At 61.1% G+C, this 17,222-nt stretch overlaps 1 protein-coding gene across 2 annotated transcripts in view; it reads right to left on the bottom strand.

Annotated features, from left to right (window-relative positions):
• VAC14 (VAC14 component of PIKFYVE complex) overlaps positions 1 to 17,222 on the bottom strand; it is a 78,522-nt gene that overhangs the window by 23,752 nt on the left and 37,548 nt on the right. For both annotated transcript variants that reach the window (XM_069549547.1, XM_069549548.1), the window contains exon 14: positions 11,611 to 11,743. In XM_069549547.1, the coding sequence (XP_069405648.1) occupies positions 11,611 to 11,743 (133 nt within the window). The remainder of the gene's footprint in view (positions 1 to 11,610; positions 11,744 to 17,222) is intronic.

Here is a 17,222-nt window from a genome sequence, read left to right as displayed (position 1 = left end):
ACCTGACCATCCCTCGCAACGAACATATATAAGCCACCTCCAACATGGTCCGGGGCGGACTTCCTCGACCAGCCTCTTTCGGGTGCGGGACCCCCGCCCGGGAGCGCTTCGCCATTAAAAAGCCTGTTAGACACTGTTTTGGTGTCCTGGTCTTTTACCTAACAGGCCCCACTTCCCTGCCACTCACGGAAGTGTGGGGCATGGGGCCCTGGGAGCTCAGGCAATCCCCCGGCTCGGTGCCACCCACCGCAGCGTGGCCGGGGCGTCTCTCAGCACTTGCGCATGCCCGCAGCAGGTGCAGAGGGCCTTCTGAGCCTGCCCGGGGCCCCACGGGGGCCTGCGGCCCGGCCCCGGGCTTCTGAGCATACTCTTCCTACAGCACCTTCTCCTAGCACCTCCCCACCATCGAGTGCCTTATCTTCCATGGCTCAGGGACTCCTCATCTCTTCCCAGAAGCTTTCCTGGACCCCTCCCTCCGTTCTGGGCAACCCCCCGCCCCCCGCCATGTGCTCCCACAGAGCATCACCGCTGCTCAAGTTTGGGGCCCCCTGGGAGGGCACTGGGTCCCCGTCTCTGAGGCCTGCTCAGTGACGAGTGGAGGCTGGCACAGCAGCAGCAGCCCCTCCAGAGCGGGGCGGGGAGCTGAGGACTCTGATCCACGCTCACCGGGCGGGGCGGGGGGTGTTGCGAGCGCTTGCTCCCGGCAGTCCATTCAGAGACGAGGACTCTTGCCTGGCCTGACAGCTGTGGCCTAATTTCCAGGGCTCTACCCAGCTCCTTAATTTTACCCACTTGGTATTTTCATTCCTGAAGCACGGGGGATGGAGAGGGACGGGGGTGGGGGAGGCGTGGAGAGCGGAAGGGCTGAGCGCCGGGGGCTGCGGACTCGGGCACTGGGGGCAGTACAGGGGGGAGCACAGGGTGAAGAAGGCTAAAGCGGCGGCTTTTTTTTTTTTTTTATTTTCAAAAGGAAAAACAACAGCAACAAAAAGCCAGCTCCCAAATCCTACCCCCTGATTTTCCTCAGTAAGCGTTTTCAACCAGGTCACAAATGCACTGGCTCTATAGATTCTTGGCTCCAAACCACATTTCAGGCAGCCTTTAAAAGCTAGTTCTTGGCGTAGCTTCAGCTGAGCCTGAGGAGAGGGAAAACTAGGGCACTTTTATGCTCCGAGAAAACATAAGATCCAGGTCACAGCTTCTTGACTCTGCCGAAGCTGCCGGGCACCCCACCTCCCCTCAGGCCCAAACCTGTGGACCCCCACCAAGCCTGCTGTTTCCTCCAGAGCAGGAGCCACAGCCCTGGGGCTCATGTATCCTAGTCACTCGTCTGCTGTGTCACTGGACTGCCACCTGGGTGAAGGCAGGAGCGTGTGCCCAGGGCTGGCTCGGGGCCTGGTACGCCAAGGCCGCCCCAGGACCAGCCCCGGAAGAAGGCGTGCACCTGCGACCCCGCCGCTGCCTGGGTGAGCCTGTGCTCCTCCCTGCCCATCCCACAGTGCTCCTGCCCACCACGACCCGAGGGGTCCCCCTGCAGACCCCGGGGGCCGGGTCTGTAGTGGCCTAGCCTGGGCGTGGCGCAGGGCAGAGCCCGAGTCCCTGCCTGTGTGAGAGGCCTCGGGGGGCCAAACTGAGCCCCAAGCCCAGACTGAGGTGCCCCTCGTCCCCTCAGTCATGGCCCGGGGCCAACACGCTGGGGCACAGGTGGGGAGACAGCACGAGCGGCCTTGCTGGAGGCTGGTCTGGTCTGAGTCCAAGCCCAGCTCCTCACGCAGTGACACAGAGCGCACAGCAGACAAGTCCCAGCCTCTGGCAAGGTGCAGCGCTGCAAGTGGAAGCCACGGAAAAGGGACCAGACCAGCTGGAGGCCCGAGTCCTCAGGTGCCGCTCCCCGCCCACCTGCCCCCGTGGTGGTCTCCGGGCAGGTCACAGGGACACAGGTGGCTCCCCACCCCGCCACGGCTGGGCAATTGGGCTGCAGGCAGAGGGGAGGAGGGGTGCCTCCTTCCACCGCAGCCCTGGAGGGCTCTCGGTGTCGCCTGCTTCATACACCTTTTCAGGCAGCACTGAGGCTGACCACAGAGTGGACGCCGGCTGGGTCTCCTGTCCACAGCCTGGGGTTCTGGTTCCAGAGCCAATTTCCCATGAGCAGCAGCCCCTCGTCCCCGTGGGAGTGGGGCACAGGCCCGGGTCCTGAGACCCCAGCCCGGCACGGGGCTGACAGGGAGGAGAGGCCTGGGCCTGAGGAGGCCGGGGGGGCTCCTGCTTCAGGCTCGCCAGTCCATGTCCTGACTGCAACCGTCCAGACGGGCAGGGCGTGGGGGCGGGGACAGAGGAAGGGAGGCCACCGGGGGGCAAGTCTTAGTTTGCTCAGCGGCTTTCTCGCCTACACTTCCCTAGAAAACAAGAGACAGCGACAGTCAGCCACAGAGCGGCTGCCTTCCGGGAGCTGAGCCCAAGGGAGCAGCCGCGGACGGCACTGGAGGAGCCGGGGCTGGGAACGGGGGAGTGGGAGGGCCAGGCCCCCAGCCCCGGCTCCCTGACAGACACGCAGAGAGGGAGGGGGCTTCATCGCAAGGACCCTTGCTGTCACCACCAGGGCCTCCCGCACCATCACCAGGTACCAGACACTCTCCGGAGCACCGTCTTGTGGGGACACTTAGCCTCCCAAGAACCGGCAGGAGACCACGGTGGCTACCATCTCCACTTTCACATAGGAGAACGATGCTCAGCAGAGCAGCTGCGGGCCCTCTCCTCTGGAGAGCGTTCCACTCTGCTCTGCCCCACCCAGGGGCCCATGACCCTGCGGGCGCAGCCAGCACACGGAGCGAGACTCAGGGGCCACCTCCCTGCCAGCGGGCAAGACCACAGCAGAGAGGCTGGCCGCAGACAGGCTGAGAGCAGAGGAGGCACCACAGGGGTCGCCGAGTTCCCGGGCCTCGCGGCCCACGCCCCGGGCTGACTAGAAGGGCCAGGTAAGGCCCCTTGTCGCACTGACTGTGACCCCAAGACTGCTGACAACTGAGGTTAGATCTAAGCGGCTCTAACCCGGAAGCCCTGGGGTTCAGCTGACGGGGGGGATGGAAAGAAGGTGGCCTCCGAGACCCTGTGCAGTGCGGAGCTCTAATGCCTCTGGGCTTTAGGCGGATTGTACTCGGAGTCCAGCGTGCTGGGAATGCTTACCAGACACGGGCAGCTCCATGGTTGGTTCTCACGAGCTCCTAATCCCCTGAGAAAAGCACCACAAACCGTAAAAAATGCTGAGAAGCAAAACGTGTCACCTGAACTACATCAGAAATAAAGAACTTCTGTTCATCAGAGACACTTTTAAGGGGGCGATAAGGCAAGCCACACAGCAGGAGATAATTACAGTACACACGCTGGAGAAAGACTCGAATTCAGAACATGTAAAGAATTTCCACCGATCAAGAAGAAAGTCACCAAAAACCCAACGGGGAAATGATTTAAATAGGCTCATTGCAAAAGAGGATATCCAGAAGGCAAAAAAGCCATGAGCAGTTCTTTAGCTTCATTGGTCTTCAGGGAAATGCAAATTAAAAGCACAAGGTGAGGGCAATTCCCTGGTGGTCCAGGGGTTAGGACTCTGTGCTTCTAGTGAAGGGACCACTGGATTCAACCCCTGGTGGGGGAACTAAGATATTGCAAGCCAAGCAGTATGGCCAAAAGCCAAACAAACGAAACCCCATCAGGTGATACCACCACAAGCCTATCAAAATGGCTAAAAGCAAAAAGACTGATGATACAAGTGTTGGTGAGGATGTGAGCAGCAAAAGCTCTCACACATCCTGGATACAAGCAGAAACCGGTGCAGCGAGGACAGTTACCTGTCAAAGCTAAACATGGGTATGGCCCCGCGCCGGCAAGCCCAGGCGTTATCTAAGAGAGATGTGCACGCGTGTCCACCAGAAGACACGGGAAGGGGCGCTCATGGCAGCGCCATCCACAGCAGCGCCAGAGAAGCGGCCCGCACGCGGGCAAGTGAGCCCCTGCTCCTCGCACAGGGCGGACGAGGCAGACACGCGACCTGCTGCCATGCGGGACACAGAGCCTCTCACAAACACACGGTGGGTCCAAAGAGAGCTTGCAAGAGAGCACAGATTGCATGCTTCCGTTTATATATAGCTCAAAAAATCAGGTTAACAGCAACAAACCCTCCAAAAACCAAAACAAAAAACCAGGTCCACGAATGTACAGTTAGAAATCAGGCCAGTGCCTACTTGGGGGAGGAGGAGTAGGGAGGAGACGTGAGAGGGACCTCTGGGTGCTAGAAACACTCTGCTTCTTGATTTCCTCGTTAACCTGGATACAGGGACCCAGCGAAAACTAACCAAGCTGCAGGACACTCAGATTCAGGCCCCTTTATATGGTGTGGTGTTATTTAATGAAAAATTTACATTAAACAACAAAGGCATCGTGGAAATTGAGCCACAGAGGGAGGAGAGGCTGCCACGGTGGCCTGACCAGGAGACGGACGTGCAGCACAGAAGCCAAACATGTCAACGTCATGCGGTGAAGAAAAGAGAGGCCTCTGCCAGAGAGACGGCAAAATGGCAGAGAAAACGAGGCAGAACCAGGGACACAGGAGGCTCCGAGTCTACCGATGGCTGCGGGTGCAGACGGAGCTCCATTATACGGCCGGAGTGGTAGGTTTCGGGGGAGTGAAACGAGGAGGCTCAGATGGCCCCATGTTCGGGCAGGTAGTCATGGGCGAGAGCAGGAGCTGGGGCATGGGACTCGACCGCAGCGCCAACGGGCGTGTGGCTGGTGGAGACAGAGCAGGGAGACACACAAACTTCACGCCCAGGAAAGCAGCATCGGAAGGGAAAGAGTCACAGGCAAGGCTGGAGACAGATGCTCAACAGAGGGCTGGAGAAAAACGAGATGCCTCAGGACTGCACTTGAAATCTGTCTCAGCTCAGCTTCAAAGAGAGAGAGAGAGGCCAATATGGGTGATGTGAGCAACTGTGATAAACCAGAGGAGAAACAAACGAGCTGGGAGGAGAGAGGGGTTGAGACTTGTCCTTCTGAGCAAGAATCAAAACGGAGATTTGGACCAAGAAAGACAGTCAGTCCCTGTCTGAGAGCCAGGCAGTTCTTGTGAGATGATGTCATCTAAATACAGACCGGAAACAGGCCAGCGCTGCGGGCGGGCAGGAGTCTGGAGGCCCGGGGCCTGAGGGAGACAGGGAGGGACTCGCAGACTCATCCTTGCTCCCCTTCTGAGTGGGGACAGGCAGAGGCTGAGAGCCGGAAGAGGGCAGCGAGGGGGTGGCCACAGCAGGGTTCCCTATGGGTCAGTGACGCCTGGAGAGGCTCCTTCCAGCCAGGCTGAGGAAAAGCAAGTCCAGGCTGGACGCTGGGTGGTTTTCCCCCATGGCCTCCAGCACCCAGAAGACAGCTAAGGCTCTGGGCTCCACGGCGGGTGTGCAGCGCCCCCGCAGGTGCCCTGAGGCATGGGTGAGGGGCGGGTGCAGGGGCTCCTGGGACGCAGGGAGACTCGAGGGTGCGGGCAAAGGCCCAGCGCCCATGCTCTCCTGGAAGCCGAGCTGCCAGCTTGTGAGGAGACTCCCACTGCCCACCCCAGACCCCACGAGCGTGCAGCCGGGCTTACAGAGCCCCCTCCCCGCACGCTGTGCTCTGTCACGTGGGCAGGTGCCCGCCGTCTGAGCCTGCATTTGGCGCCAAGACTCCCCCAGGCCAGGGCCCTTCCGACGCATCTGCTCAGAGATGGGAGCTCTCCTTCCACGTGGAAGGGGCAGCTGGTCTGACGCCTTTCCCGAACAGCACGTGATGGAAACCCTTCTGCGTATTTTACTGAAGATGAGTATGAGTGTGTGTGTGATCTCTGCGGCTACTTGCTCGAAGAACCTGCTTGTGGGGAGAGGGGAGGACCACACAGGGGCCTCCCGGAGCAGCCTTCTCTAGGAAAGCCAAGGTGAAAAGCAACAAAGGCAGAGCTTTCTGAGAGCCTGACTTCTGCAACTGCTGTTCCAGGAGCTTCAAAGCACACTTAGGCCGAGGACACCCACTTGTCTCTCCTGGCTCAGATGCGGCCCTACTCCAGGGAGGCGGAGGATGAAAGTGGCCTCGGGGGGCCAATTCCAAACCTGCTGATATTCTGTTAAGTTGCTCCACTGTGATCCCCGGCAGCTACTTCCTAATTAACTGAGCTGTCTGGCTTCCCAAGGTCAAAGCTTTGCTAGTTTCCTGGCGTCCTGAAATAAGGTATAAACAGATCCAGCGACAACTACAGGTTCCACAACCTCTCAAGCTTCAGAGAGAAATTCGCTGTCTAGTTCCCAGCCTCTGGCTACAGTGCAGGGAGCTGACGCTTCTCAGGTGTGTGGACTCAAAGCAAGCGCTTTTACCTGGAGGCTGGGACGGCCCAGCAGGTGCCGCCACCCATATGGTGAGGGTAGAGGCCTTTTAAGGCACCCCATGTGGTGGGCACGGGGTGGCTCCTGAGTCCTTCCCCTCCACAGGTGCTCCTGCATGTGGGGCAAACCGCTGGCTCCATGGGCCACGCGGCTTCCCTCTGCCAAGCCCACCCATGCCCTCTAACCTCCCAGCAGCCCTGCTCAAAGCCTCCATCCCCTGCTTCCACCAGCACCCCCTTCAAGGATCCAGGAGGAAGGACCCTTGGAACGTGGGGCCACTTCCCTCTAGAACTCCCCAGACTCCCAGAGCACGCCACACAGGGCTCTCTCTGCCCAGCACGTCCTCTCCTCCCCCACACCCCTGGCTGTACCTAATTAATCCCAGCCTGACCCAGCAAGGCCCACAGCATGTGGCTTCCACACTCCAGAAGGGAAGACGTCACCTCTTGCAGGGAACTCCAGTGTGCACGCGAGTGGGTTCCACAGGGAGGCCAGCATGTGGGCTGCCTAGGGGAGGCCCTGGGTCGCAGATGGTTCTGCGAGGCGCTGGATGCTGGCATTTTGCCAAGGAGAGAGCAGCGGAAATGGACGGGGCTGGGCTCTCTGCATTTTTGCCCCTTCCAGGGATGTCTTTTCACCTTTGCAGGCAGGGCTTTCTTGCAAGCAATCTCTGGCATGTTGGCTCGGGCCACCCTGTATTCACAGGCCCTCAGCGTCATTCCGCTTAGGAGATGAAAGTCAGGAGCTGACTGCGCAAAGCAGCTTCCGCCACACGCTCCCTGCGCTGTCCTGCGTCTCGTATCCCAGACGCACCCTGGCCCCTGGAGAGGAGTGATTGGGGAAGGCTCCAGAAGGTTCCCACGGGCAGGTGGGCAGGCTGACTGAACGCTGACAGGGAGAGGAGCTGCTCCTGAGAGGGATGGAGCGGTCGCCTGGAGAAAGCCCCCAGCCCTGCTCAGTGTCCCGTCCCCTTTCCCTCGGCGGAGGACCCATCAACACGGACAACTGACGAAGACCCCAATCCTCCCGCAGCCCGAGGAGGTGCCTCGGGACCTGTTTCTGCAGACAGACTCAGGGGGGCCACGTGTCTGTCACAGCAGTTTGTTTTTACTGTGAACAAATGATGTGATCTGTTAAAGGGGCACAAGGGAGAGCTGAGCTGAGCCTCCCAGCAGCTTCCTCGCAGGCTGGGGGCCGTGGGAAAAGCTGCTTTTCTGCACTGCTCTGTAAACAGGGTCTAGCCAGGTCCCTTGATTCATCTTTCATTCACACCAGCACAATGGGCTCTGGGGGACCAACCAATAACCCTAGCAGGTAAGGTGGCATGCAGAAAGGGACAGGGTAACGGGGTGCCACCGATGCTGAGTGAACTCCAAAGGCCCGGGGTGGGCTGCCCCAACCACAGGGGCTGCCTGTCCCTGGGAGGAGCGCACGAGGACAGCACAGCGGAATTTCCCAATTACGGTGGGAAAACAGAGCTACTCTTGTGCCACCGCGCCCCCTCCCGCCCCACAATTAAAACTCAGTCCAGTTTCCAGTGGGTTCCTAGCCCGGGCTCCGGCCCCACCACCCACCCCAGCGGCTAGTTTCCCACTCCACCAGCCCCCAGTGCGGGGCTCGTCTGCGGAGCCCTGGGGCGGCGGTGAGGGGGCACAGGATTAGCAGGGCCTCGGCCACACTGGATGAGCTGCCAGGCGTGTGTCTGTGTCGAAGGAGGGCCAGAATGAACCAGAAGCCGTACCCGGTGGGGCTTCTCGGGGTCAGGGTCTCATGGAAGAAAGCCTCGTGACAGCTCCCCCTGCCCAAACTTGGGCCCCTTCCCAATGCCTCATCTTGGGGGCTTCCCTTTCTCCCGGGAGGGGGCTCAGGACCTCAGCCACCGTGGACGGGCTGGCTGGGGCTGCAGCCGAGTTCACAGCACAGTCACTGGCTGAAAAGAAAGCATTCTCCGGCTAGCCCTCTTTGCAAGGCAGCAGGGAGGAAGGGGGGCGGGGAGGCACAGCTGATTAGGCCCCAGGCCGCCGGAGGGCCGCGCTGGCCGGGGGTGAGCGTGCTCAGCCGCGCGGCTCCCGCACAGAAGCAGGCCTTGTCAGGCTCACAGCTGTTGGGTTGCGCTGCAGTTCATGTCGCAGTTTATCAAAGAGGCTGCGTTTTCTCCCTCCTCTCCTCTTCTCCGGAATATAGTGGGACGGTTCGTGGGAAAACAAGCCCTGTGCTTGTTCTGTCTGCACTGGCTGGGGGGTGGGACAGGCCAGAGGAAATGTACACACACACCCACTCGGGGCCGGGCCAGGCTGCTGGTGGTGCCCCGGGAGCCAGCGCTCGGCACAGAAGGTTGGTTCTCTCACCCTTTGCCAGGCCGAGTCTCCCCTCCCCACAGATCATGGGGCGGGGGAGGAGGCCGAGGCCACGTCCTGAGGCCAACAGCAGCGGCCCCCAGCTGTGCGAGGGCGCCAAACGCACGGTGTCTCTGCACCTTGCTCTGCAGAGCGACGGAGCAGGCGCGATGACTGCGTCTTACAGTCAGAGCAAACTGGGCTTGGAGCCGGTCCGCACAGCTAAAAACCAAAGGAACTGGGATTCGAACCCAAGGTCGTTTGACTTGGGAAGCCCCCTCTTCAACTGGCTCCCAGGTAGGTGCCTGTGGCATCTGCCTGACCGCCATGGAGCCCTGGGGCGGGGGCTGGTGTGGGCAGGGCTGGCCGTTCACACCACCTGTGCTCAGCATCCACCTGCCCTGAGTCCCTGCAGCCTGAAGAAGGACCTGGGCCCAGGGCAGGGCACAGCAAGCCTGGCTGAGATAAGGTTTTGGAATCCCTGGCCTCCCCAAACCCAACATACCTCTACACAGTTACGCCCACCCGCTAACAAGGCCACGTGGACACGGAGCAGATGTCCACCCCCCACAGGGGCTCCATTTCCGACCCCCATGGAGGGGCAGCCTGGGAAGGCCAGGTGGGCGGGGAACCGCTCCCCAGCCTGCAGAGGGTCCTGCCGCTTCCTCAAGGCCAAGACCCCCAGCCAAATGTCTATCCTCAAGGCCAAGACCCCCAGCCAAATGTCTATCCTCAAGAACTCCGGACGCCTCTGTCCTTCCAGTTGCCGTCCCTGGACCCTGAGCTAAATGCACCACTGCAGGAATAGCGGCTAGCCGCTCATCTACTGAAAGAGTCTCTTTCCTTTCTTTGCTCAACGTTGGGGGTTGAGGGGAGCAACTTATAGTTGGCTGAACACCACAGAGAGGGGGTTAAGAAACATCCACTGTCTCTTATCAGACCTGTGGCTTCACCTCAGCGGTCTGCATGCATCACCAGCATGCGCTTCTTTAAAGCCACCAGCAGGAAGTAAGGAAATGAGTCGGGAGGCAGGTGGGCAGGCTGACCCTCCCAGGCGCGGGCCCCAGCGAAGCTCTGCTGAAGGACCTCGACCCCATCTGACCATGAGGAGGAGGAGGGCACACGGCTTCAGGCCCTCCTCCACGTCAGGCGGCGGGGCACACGGGTCAGCCTCCCAGGGCTAGCGTGGCCCCCAGGACGCTGTGGCTGGACATGACAAGGGCTGCTGCTACTTTGGGGGGCGGGCTGGATGGCAGGAGGGACCACATATGCGAGCGGCCCAGTGACAGGGCCTTCCGTCCTGCCACGGGGCTCTCCACCCGGGGCTGGGAGAGCACGCTGGCCTAGTGGACTGGGAGTGAGCCACGCCCAGGGGGCAGGCGCCGTGCCCATGGAGGCCCCAGTGTGGTCCCCGAGGGATGTGAGCCCCAGAGCAGCGATGGGCTCGGCCCCAGAAGGCCGAGGGGCAAGGACCCTCTGGCGGAGCGGGGTGCTGGGAGGTCCTGGCGTGCAGGGTGGGCAGGGACCCAGCTTGGCACTCCCTCACAGACGGGACAGAGGCCGGCTACAGAATCAGAGGAGTGCAGGGGGCTGCAGCCCAGCTCCAACCGAGCCAGGCAGGCACGCGGCCTCCTCTCATTTCCCTCCTGCAGAAATGAAGATTCCCACCAGCCCAGGATGCCTGGGAGACCCTCCAGAGTAAGCGAAGCCTCACCACCCTGAAGGCTCTGAACAGGACCACAGGGACAGCAGGACCACCAGCTCCATGAACCCTCGGCACTGATGGGGGAGGGAACACCCCTGCACATGCACACACGCACCCACGGGGCCCCCACTTCCGGTCCATGCTGTCTGGGGAGGTCGGTGACCCCCCAGCACCCTCTCCCCAGGCCCCGATGGGGCATGCCAGGCTGATGGAGGCTGGAAAAACCCACTGCAGCGGGGCTCTCCAGAGAGGACACTAGCTACAAACTCCTTTTTCAAAGGCCCCTCTTTCCACTGGCTTTTGAAAGTCTTCCAGGCAAGGAGGACTCATCAAAAGAGCCAACACCTCTGCAATTTGGAACGCCACGTGAAGCTAGCTGTCACTCGTGTGGGGAGAGTCTGTCATTTTCCTGGTGGGGGGTCCCTTCAGTCCCCAGCTCGATGTGAACACACACATAGAAACCTTCCGCTTTGGGCCAGCGAGGTTCAGGATCCACGTCTACCCTCTGTAACCACGACTGTCACCTGGGATCACTCTGCCCTCCAGGGGCCTTTGGCGCTGTCTGGGGACACTTCTGACTGTCCCGACAGGGGCGGTGAGGGTGCTCCTAGCCCCTAGTGGGTCGTGGCGGGGGACGCTGCTCAATACCCCAGAGGGCGCAGAACACCCCCACCACCGAGCGTTAACCAGCCCCAGATGCCGGCATGCTGAAGCGGACAAGCCCTGCCCTCCTCAAGCTCAGGAAAGCAGGGGGCGGCGACACCCGCCACCACCAGGAAGCCCTGTGTGGTCCTTCTCAACGGGCAGGGACTGTGCTGTCCTGTTCTTTGCCCTTCCGCCCCTCCTGAGAATCAATCCTTTGACCACTCCCAGGGTGGCTACTCCCCACTGGGGCTCCCCCGTTTCCTTGCCTTTCACTCCCTGCCCATTCCAAGCAGCACTCAGCAGGCTCCTCCCCGCCTCCTGCCCCTCAAGGCTTCCTGTGTCCCCCTCTCTCCTTGGCTTCTTTCTGCCTCTCAGGCCCCTCTTCTCAGCCTCCTCTCCCGGCTGTTCCCTCTTTCTGCAACCATCACACACTGGAGGAGCAGAGAGCCCACGGCTGCCTCGACCCCTTGCACCACGTGAGGATGAAACTTGAGGCCGTGGGAGAAGGGACGCTCCCGGAACTGACCTGATGATGAAGGCGCCTCTGACCTCCAGGAGCTTCCGCTCGCTGCTGAACCTCTTGAGAAGGTTGATCATGAACTTGTAAAAGTAGGAGTTCATGGTCGGGGTGGGAGGAGAGCACTCCAAGCTTTTGGTACCTACAGAGGAAGGGACAGAACGGGGTTTATTCTGCATGCCCACAGAAAGGAAACAGTTATCGACGCCAAAAAGGTGGGGAGAGTCCCTGTGCAACCAGATCAGGGAACACCATCAATCAAGGGCCACACTGGCAGCAAAAAAGCAAGGACCAGACACGTGTGCGCAAGCTGATACCACCCTGCTCGCTACAAACGCACCATTCCCCTGGCCACCCCTCCAGCGGACACTCCATCTCTCAGTGAAGACTCCCTACATGAGACTAGGCGCTAGGTGCCAGGTGTTTCTGAGAAAACAGAACACATTTTTAACTCATCATCCCAATAAATAAAATACACCTGGGCTTTGGCGGGTTAAGAACAAATGGCAAGTCATAGGGAAGAAAGAGGGAAGGCAGGCACAGCCGCAGTGGCCGAGAAAGCCGACGGACCCCCCCAGAGGCAGAGGCCACACCCCTTTCCCACTGCCGCCGTCAAAGCGGCACCCGCTGGCAAAACGCGACCAGGCGTCTCCACCTGCACCCGCTGTTCTGCATCAGACATTCCTCATCCTCAGACACAGACGCGCTACCAGAGTCGCACCCTGGAGACCTCGAGGCGGCTTCACAACCAGAAGCACACTCCAGGCCTCCCCCTTTCGTGCCTGGGTGCTCAGCCGTGTCCCACTCTGTGTGACCCCGTGGACTGTAGCCCGCTGGGCTCCTCTGTCCAAGGGATTCTCCAGGCAAGAGTACTGGAGTGGGTTGCCACTCCCTCCTCCACTCCCTTATGTATCCCAGCTGAAAATACACGGAAGGCCAGAAACAGCACCCCCGGCCCTGCCCCGCCCCCGCCTAGACCCTGGCCCTGTGTAAGGCATCCGGTGCAGAGGGGGCCAGGGTGGGGCTGGGGCGTCGTGCGTCCACACAGCCCTGGGGGCGCCCCGTCCTCGCTTTCTAGCACGTGCTGGCCTCGGCACACTGGAGCGCAGGGGTGGCGGTGGCAGGGCTCCTCACGTCCACCTGCCTGACGCACGAACAGGGCATCTGGTTTCTTTTTGGTAACAACTTAATTGCGATGCAACTCATGCACTATCAAGTCCACCCTTTCAAAGGGTGCCATTCAGTGAAGCAAGCAGGGAGTGGGGTCTCTGGGAATCAGGCTTGGCTGTGCGAGGGGGTATCAGCTCCCAGAAGCGTCAACCCAAAGCACGAGTGTGTGGAACCGTCGTCCAGAGCATAAGCAAGCCTTACAGAGGAGCCCTGGCAGGCCGACTTCAGCAGGTGCCTTCAGCAGGTGCCGTGGCCAGGAGGCAGCAGTGAAACCTTCTCCCAGGAGGTCTATTGTTTTGCTGAACTCAGACTTCCTTATATCCTTGCAAGTTCCTTACAGGGAAGTGGCTGGGAACTGGAAAAGGTGTTTCCTGATTTTTTTTTCCCCCTGGCTGTGAACTGGTCTGTGAGGAGGCCTCACTAGGAGCCACACCTTCAAACTACTGTCCTTTCTCCGGAACCTCCTGGACAGCTCCTGTGAATCATGCCCAGGGCGAGCCCTTCATGAGAAGCCAGTTCAAGGACAGGCCTCACGGCACTTCTTGTCTACAGTGTGTTGTTCTGGGTCCCTTTCCAGAAGAGCCTGGCCCAGGGCCGTCCTGAGTGTCTCTGGAATGGCAAATAGTCTGCTCTCCGCCCCCAAGGGGCTGTTTGCAGAATCGAGTGTCACATTCTTACGGATCAAGTTACTCCAGGCCCAGCTGGGGCTGACTCTGAAGAGATGGCTGTGGATACAGCTATGAGGAGCCCGTGTCCCTGTCACCACACTTGAGGACATGACTTCTGCTGCCCCCATGGAGGCCTGGCTGGAGGGCATAGGCTCCCCCGGCCTGTGGAGGTACTTGTGGCCTGGGCTCCAGTGCCCTGCAGCCTTCTGGGTGCTGGGTGACCGTGGCTCCTATGTCCCTGTCCCATCCATTAGCAGGCTTTAGGTTCCATAATATTCCAGAGGACAAAGGGATCAAAACAACGACTGACCATAAAGAAATCCTCCCCACCCGGGGCCACGGCCTCCAGGTCCTGGGGACTGGGTGACTTGAGCAGGCACTGGGGAGAGGTCCTGGGTGGCTCGGTTCTTACAGAGGCAGTGGGCGTTTCCTGGCTGCACTGTGCGGCATGCGGGATCTTCAATCCCCAACCCCTGTCCCCTATATTGGATGGTAGATTCTCAACCACCAGACCATGAGGGGAGTCCCAAACATGGTGTTTAGAGATTGGCTTGGGCGTCCACCACACCTGAGATCAGATCCTCACTCAACCTCTGACTAGCTGTGCAACTTTGGACAAACAAATTTCTTAACCCCTGTAAGCCTCAGTTTTCTCATCTGTAAGATGGAGGTAATGAGCTGCTGCTAAGTCACTTCAGTTGTGTCCGACTCTGTGTGACCCCATAGACGGCAGCCCCCAGGCTCCCCCATGCCTGGGATTCTCTAGGCAAGAACACTGGAGTGGGTTGCCATTTCCTTCTCCAATACATGAAAGTGAAAAGTGAAAGTGAAGTCGCTCAGTCGTGTCTGACTCTTAGCGACCCCGTGGACTGCAGCCTACCAGGTTCCTCCATCCATGGGATTTTCCAGGCAAGAGTACTGGAGTCGGGCGGGGAGGGCAATGAAAGCCCACATTAAATGAGACAGAAGATGTAATGTACCAGGCCTGGGGCCTCCTACATAGTCTGAACTCGAACAAGAGGGGCTGTTACCACCAGCAAACCTGCCCTAACCAGGAGCACTGCGTAAGGCAAATGGGTCCCATCTCCTGAGCCACGGCTGCCTCTGGGGCCCACGGTCAACTCTGGAGGTCCAGGCCCACATGGTGGACCCTGGAGCTGAGGAGGCCCTTAAGAGGGAGGGGTGGGGCAGAGTCACATGTGGGAGACACCGTGTCGAGAGGGCCCTGTTCTCACAGTGCAGTGGTTACCATGGAAGCGTCTGCCCTTACTTCAAAGAGCAGGAGGCTGGGAGCACCCTAAGAGGGCACTGGGTGCCTTCCGAGGCTGCCGGGAGAGGCCGTGGAGCTGCCCGAGGCCTGTAGCCCTTCTGGCTCCGCCCGCCAGAGCAGACTCCAGTCAAGGCTGCTGCCCCAGGAGACAGGGCCCTGCAGGGGCGGGCGGGGAGCCCCGGGGAGCCCCGGGGAGCGCAACGCGGGCTGGGCCAGCTGGGCGAGGGCGGCCGCCTCTCCCGACCACCAAGGGTGGGGTGGGGGCCGCCTCGCTCCCTCCTGGCCTCCTTTCCCCGGCCCACCAGCCACTGCTGACTGGCCAAGCGGCTTGAAGTGGAACTGGAGAGAGGGTTCTGGGCAGGGCTGCAGGCCTGGGAGGGGAAAAGGGGTGGAGAGAGAAGGAAGTCTCCAGGAGTGCTCCCACGGGGAGTGCCAGGCCTCTCTCAGCTGAACTCATCTCTGCCCGACCGCAGCCTGCTCCTCCCCGTGGGGCGCCCGCCTCTCGCCTGTCTGCACGCGCAACTGGATTGGCCTCTTTTCTCACCAGCTGAGAAGAGCCCAGGGTGAGGGGCTACGGCCCCCGGGGCAGGGTGGTCAGGGCCCACCCCCTCAACATGTGCTTGAGGGTCTGCCGGGTGGATAGGCCAGGGCGAGGGGCTGTGGCCCCCAGGACGGGGCGGTCAGGGCCTGCCCCCCAACACATGCTCGAGGGTCTGCTAGGAGGACAGGCTGGGAGGCCTGCACCAGGAGGGATGGCGGGTGCTGGTCGGAGGCGAGGGGAGGGCTGGGAGCAGCCTGGTGTCAAAAGGAGGCACCCTTTGGGGCCGAGGAGAGCAGGACTCCTTCCCTCTCCTGCCGAGGACCGCTGGCTTGGCCTCTGCTGCAGAGACGCGGGCTCGGGCAGGAGGCTCACGTGAGCATCGCTGGCCTAGGGCAGGCAGATGCCGCCAGGAGCACCGGGTGTGCAGGGCCTGGCCCGGGGCGGGCAGCCGGCGCGCCGGCGCTGCAGATGTTCCTAAGTGAAGCCTGATGCGGCGACAGGAGGCTCTGCAGAGCGCCGACAAGCAGCCTCCCCGGGACGTTTTGGATTGAGCTCTGTGGCTGTGACGTGTGCGAGCCTCACATGTCAGGATAAAAATAGCTCTGGCCTCAATACACCACGAGCTACAGTTCAACAAAACCAGATGCTAGAGCGTCACCGCCCCGCCTGGGGGAGGCGGGGAAGGTCCCACGGATGCCCAGGGCAGGTCCGGCCGCCGCCTGGGGGTGGGGGTCTGCGGGGGCGACACCTCTGGGCCGGTCCTGGCGGGAGCCTCACAGACTCCAGGAGCCCACGGCCCAGCCCCTGCAGTGAACGTACCCTGAGGGCGGGGCTGGGAAGGGGAGGCTGGTGTGACCAAGAGCCTGTGCTCAGAGGGAAGGGGCTGGGACGGGGTCTCAGGGGGCGGGCAGCCCCCACGTCAGAGGGCCCAGCCCCCTCTGCGGTGCGGACCGATCTAGCATGCAGTTGCTTTGGCCTCTGTGCAAAGGCCAGCAAGCCCTCTGCCCCGGGCAGTCCCCCAACTCCAGGAGGCTGTCCAGCTGCCTGCTTCAGAGGAAGAGAGAAGAGGAGGGGCACGGCAGGGCCTGGGAGCACCCCTGGCTGGTGAGGGGAGGGGGCCACGGGAAGGGGAAGGAAGTAGGCTCCTGGGCCAGCACTCTCCTCAAGAGATGGGCTGACCCACGGGGAGGGGCCAGTGAACTGACACGGGGAAAGTGCCGAAAACACAGCCCGGTCCCAAACGAGAGCTCAGCACATCAGAGTCACCGCTGTCGTCGGGGAGCTGCCAGGGATGGCTTTCTGGGTTAGTTTAGCTAACGCCTTTAGAGTTTATCTCTGCATTTGGTCATACCAGCCTGGGCCATAAGCAATGAAACTGAATCAGAACACTCATCTTTGCCTACATGTTTGGAGGTGGGAGCAGACAGCCTTGCGCAATGACTTGAGCAGTTTCATCCCAAGAGCGGGCCGGAAAGGAAGGTTGGGAATGCTGGGTTTGGGGGCAAACATCCGTCCCGGGGGACTTGGTCGCGCACACGTCACCACATGGCTGTGTGGGGCCCAGCTTCCTCCCCTCCTGCAGCAGGGCCTCGACCCGGAGCCCTCCTCCCTGCAGGCCTTCTTCCCGGAGTCTGGCAGGGCCCCAGCTGTGTGGAGCCAGGCAGAGGCGGCGCAGACACTGCCAAGTCACAGGGGGACCCAACTGGGCACTTTCATGTCATTTCACGGAAGCCCAGCTTAGTGAGACGGAGCCCTCCACAGGCTTCCCTCGGGGCCACTCACCCGGGCAGCTCATGGTCCTCCTGAATGTCCCAGCAGTGGCCCCCTCCCCAGCCCGAGGCTCTGCTGGGGCCAGGAGTGAAGAGGGTTGGGCAGAAGGGAGACCACCGCCTCCACCCACACCGCTCTGCACTGCAGGCAGGGCTATCCCTGCCAGGCCAGGCGAGAGCACCGTCCCCAGTGGGCAACGCAG

The sequence above is a fragment of the Ovis canadensis genome, chromosome 14, assembly GCF_042477335.2.
Source record: "Ovis canadensis isolate MfBH-ARS-UI-01 breed Bighorn chromosome 14, ARS-UI_OviCan_v2, whole genome shotgun sequence".
Classification (NCBI taxonomy): Eukaryota; Metazoa; Chordata; class Mammalia; order Artiodactyla; family Bovidae; genus Ovis; species Ovis canadensis.
This window is presented reverse-complemented; position numbering and strand designations above follow the sequence as displayed.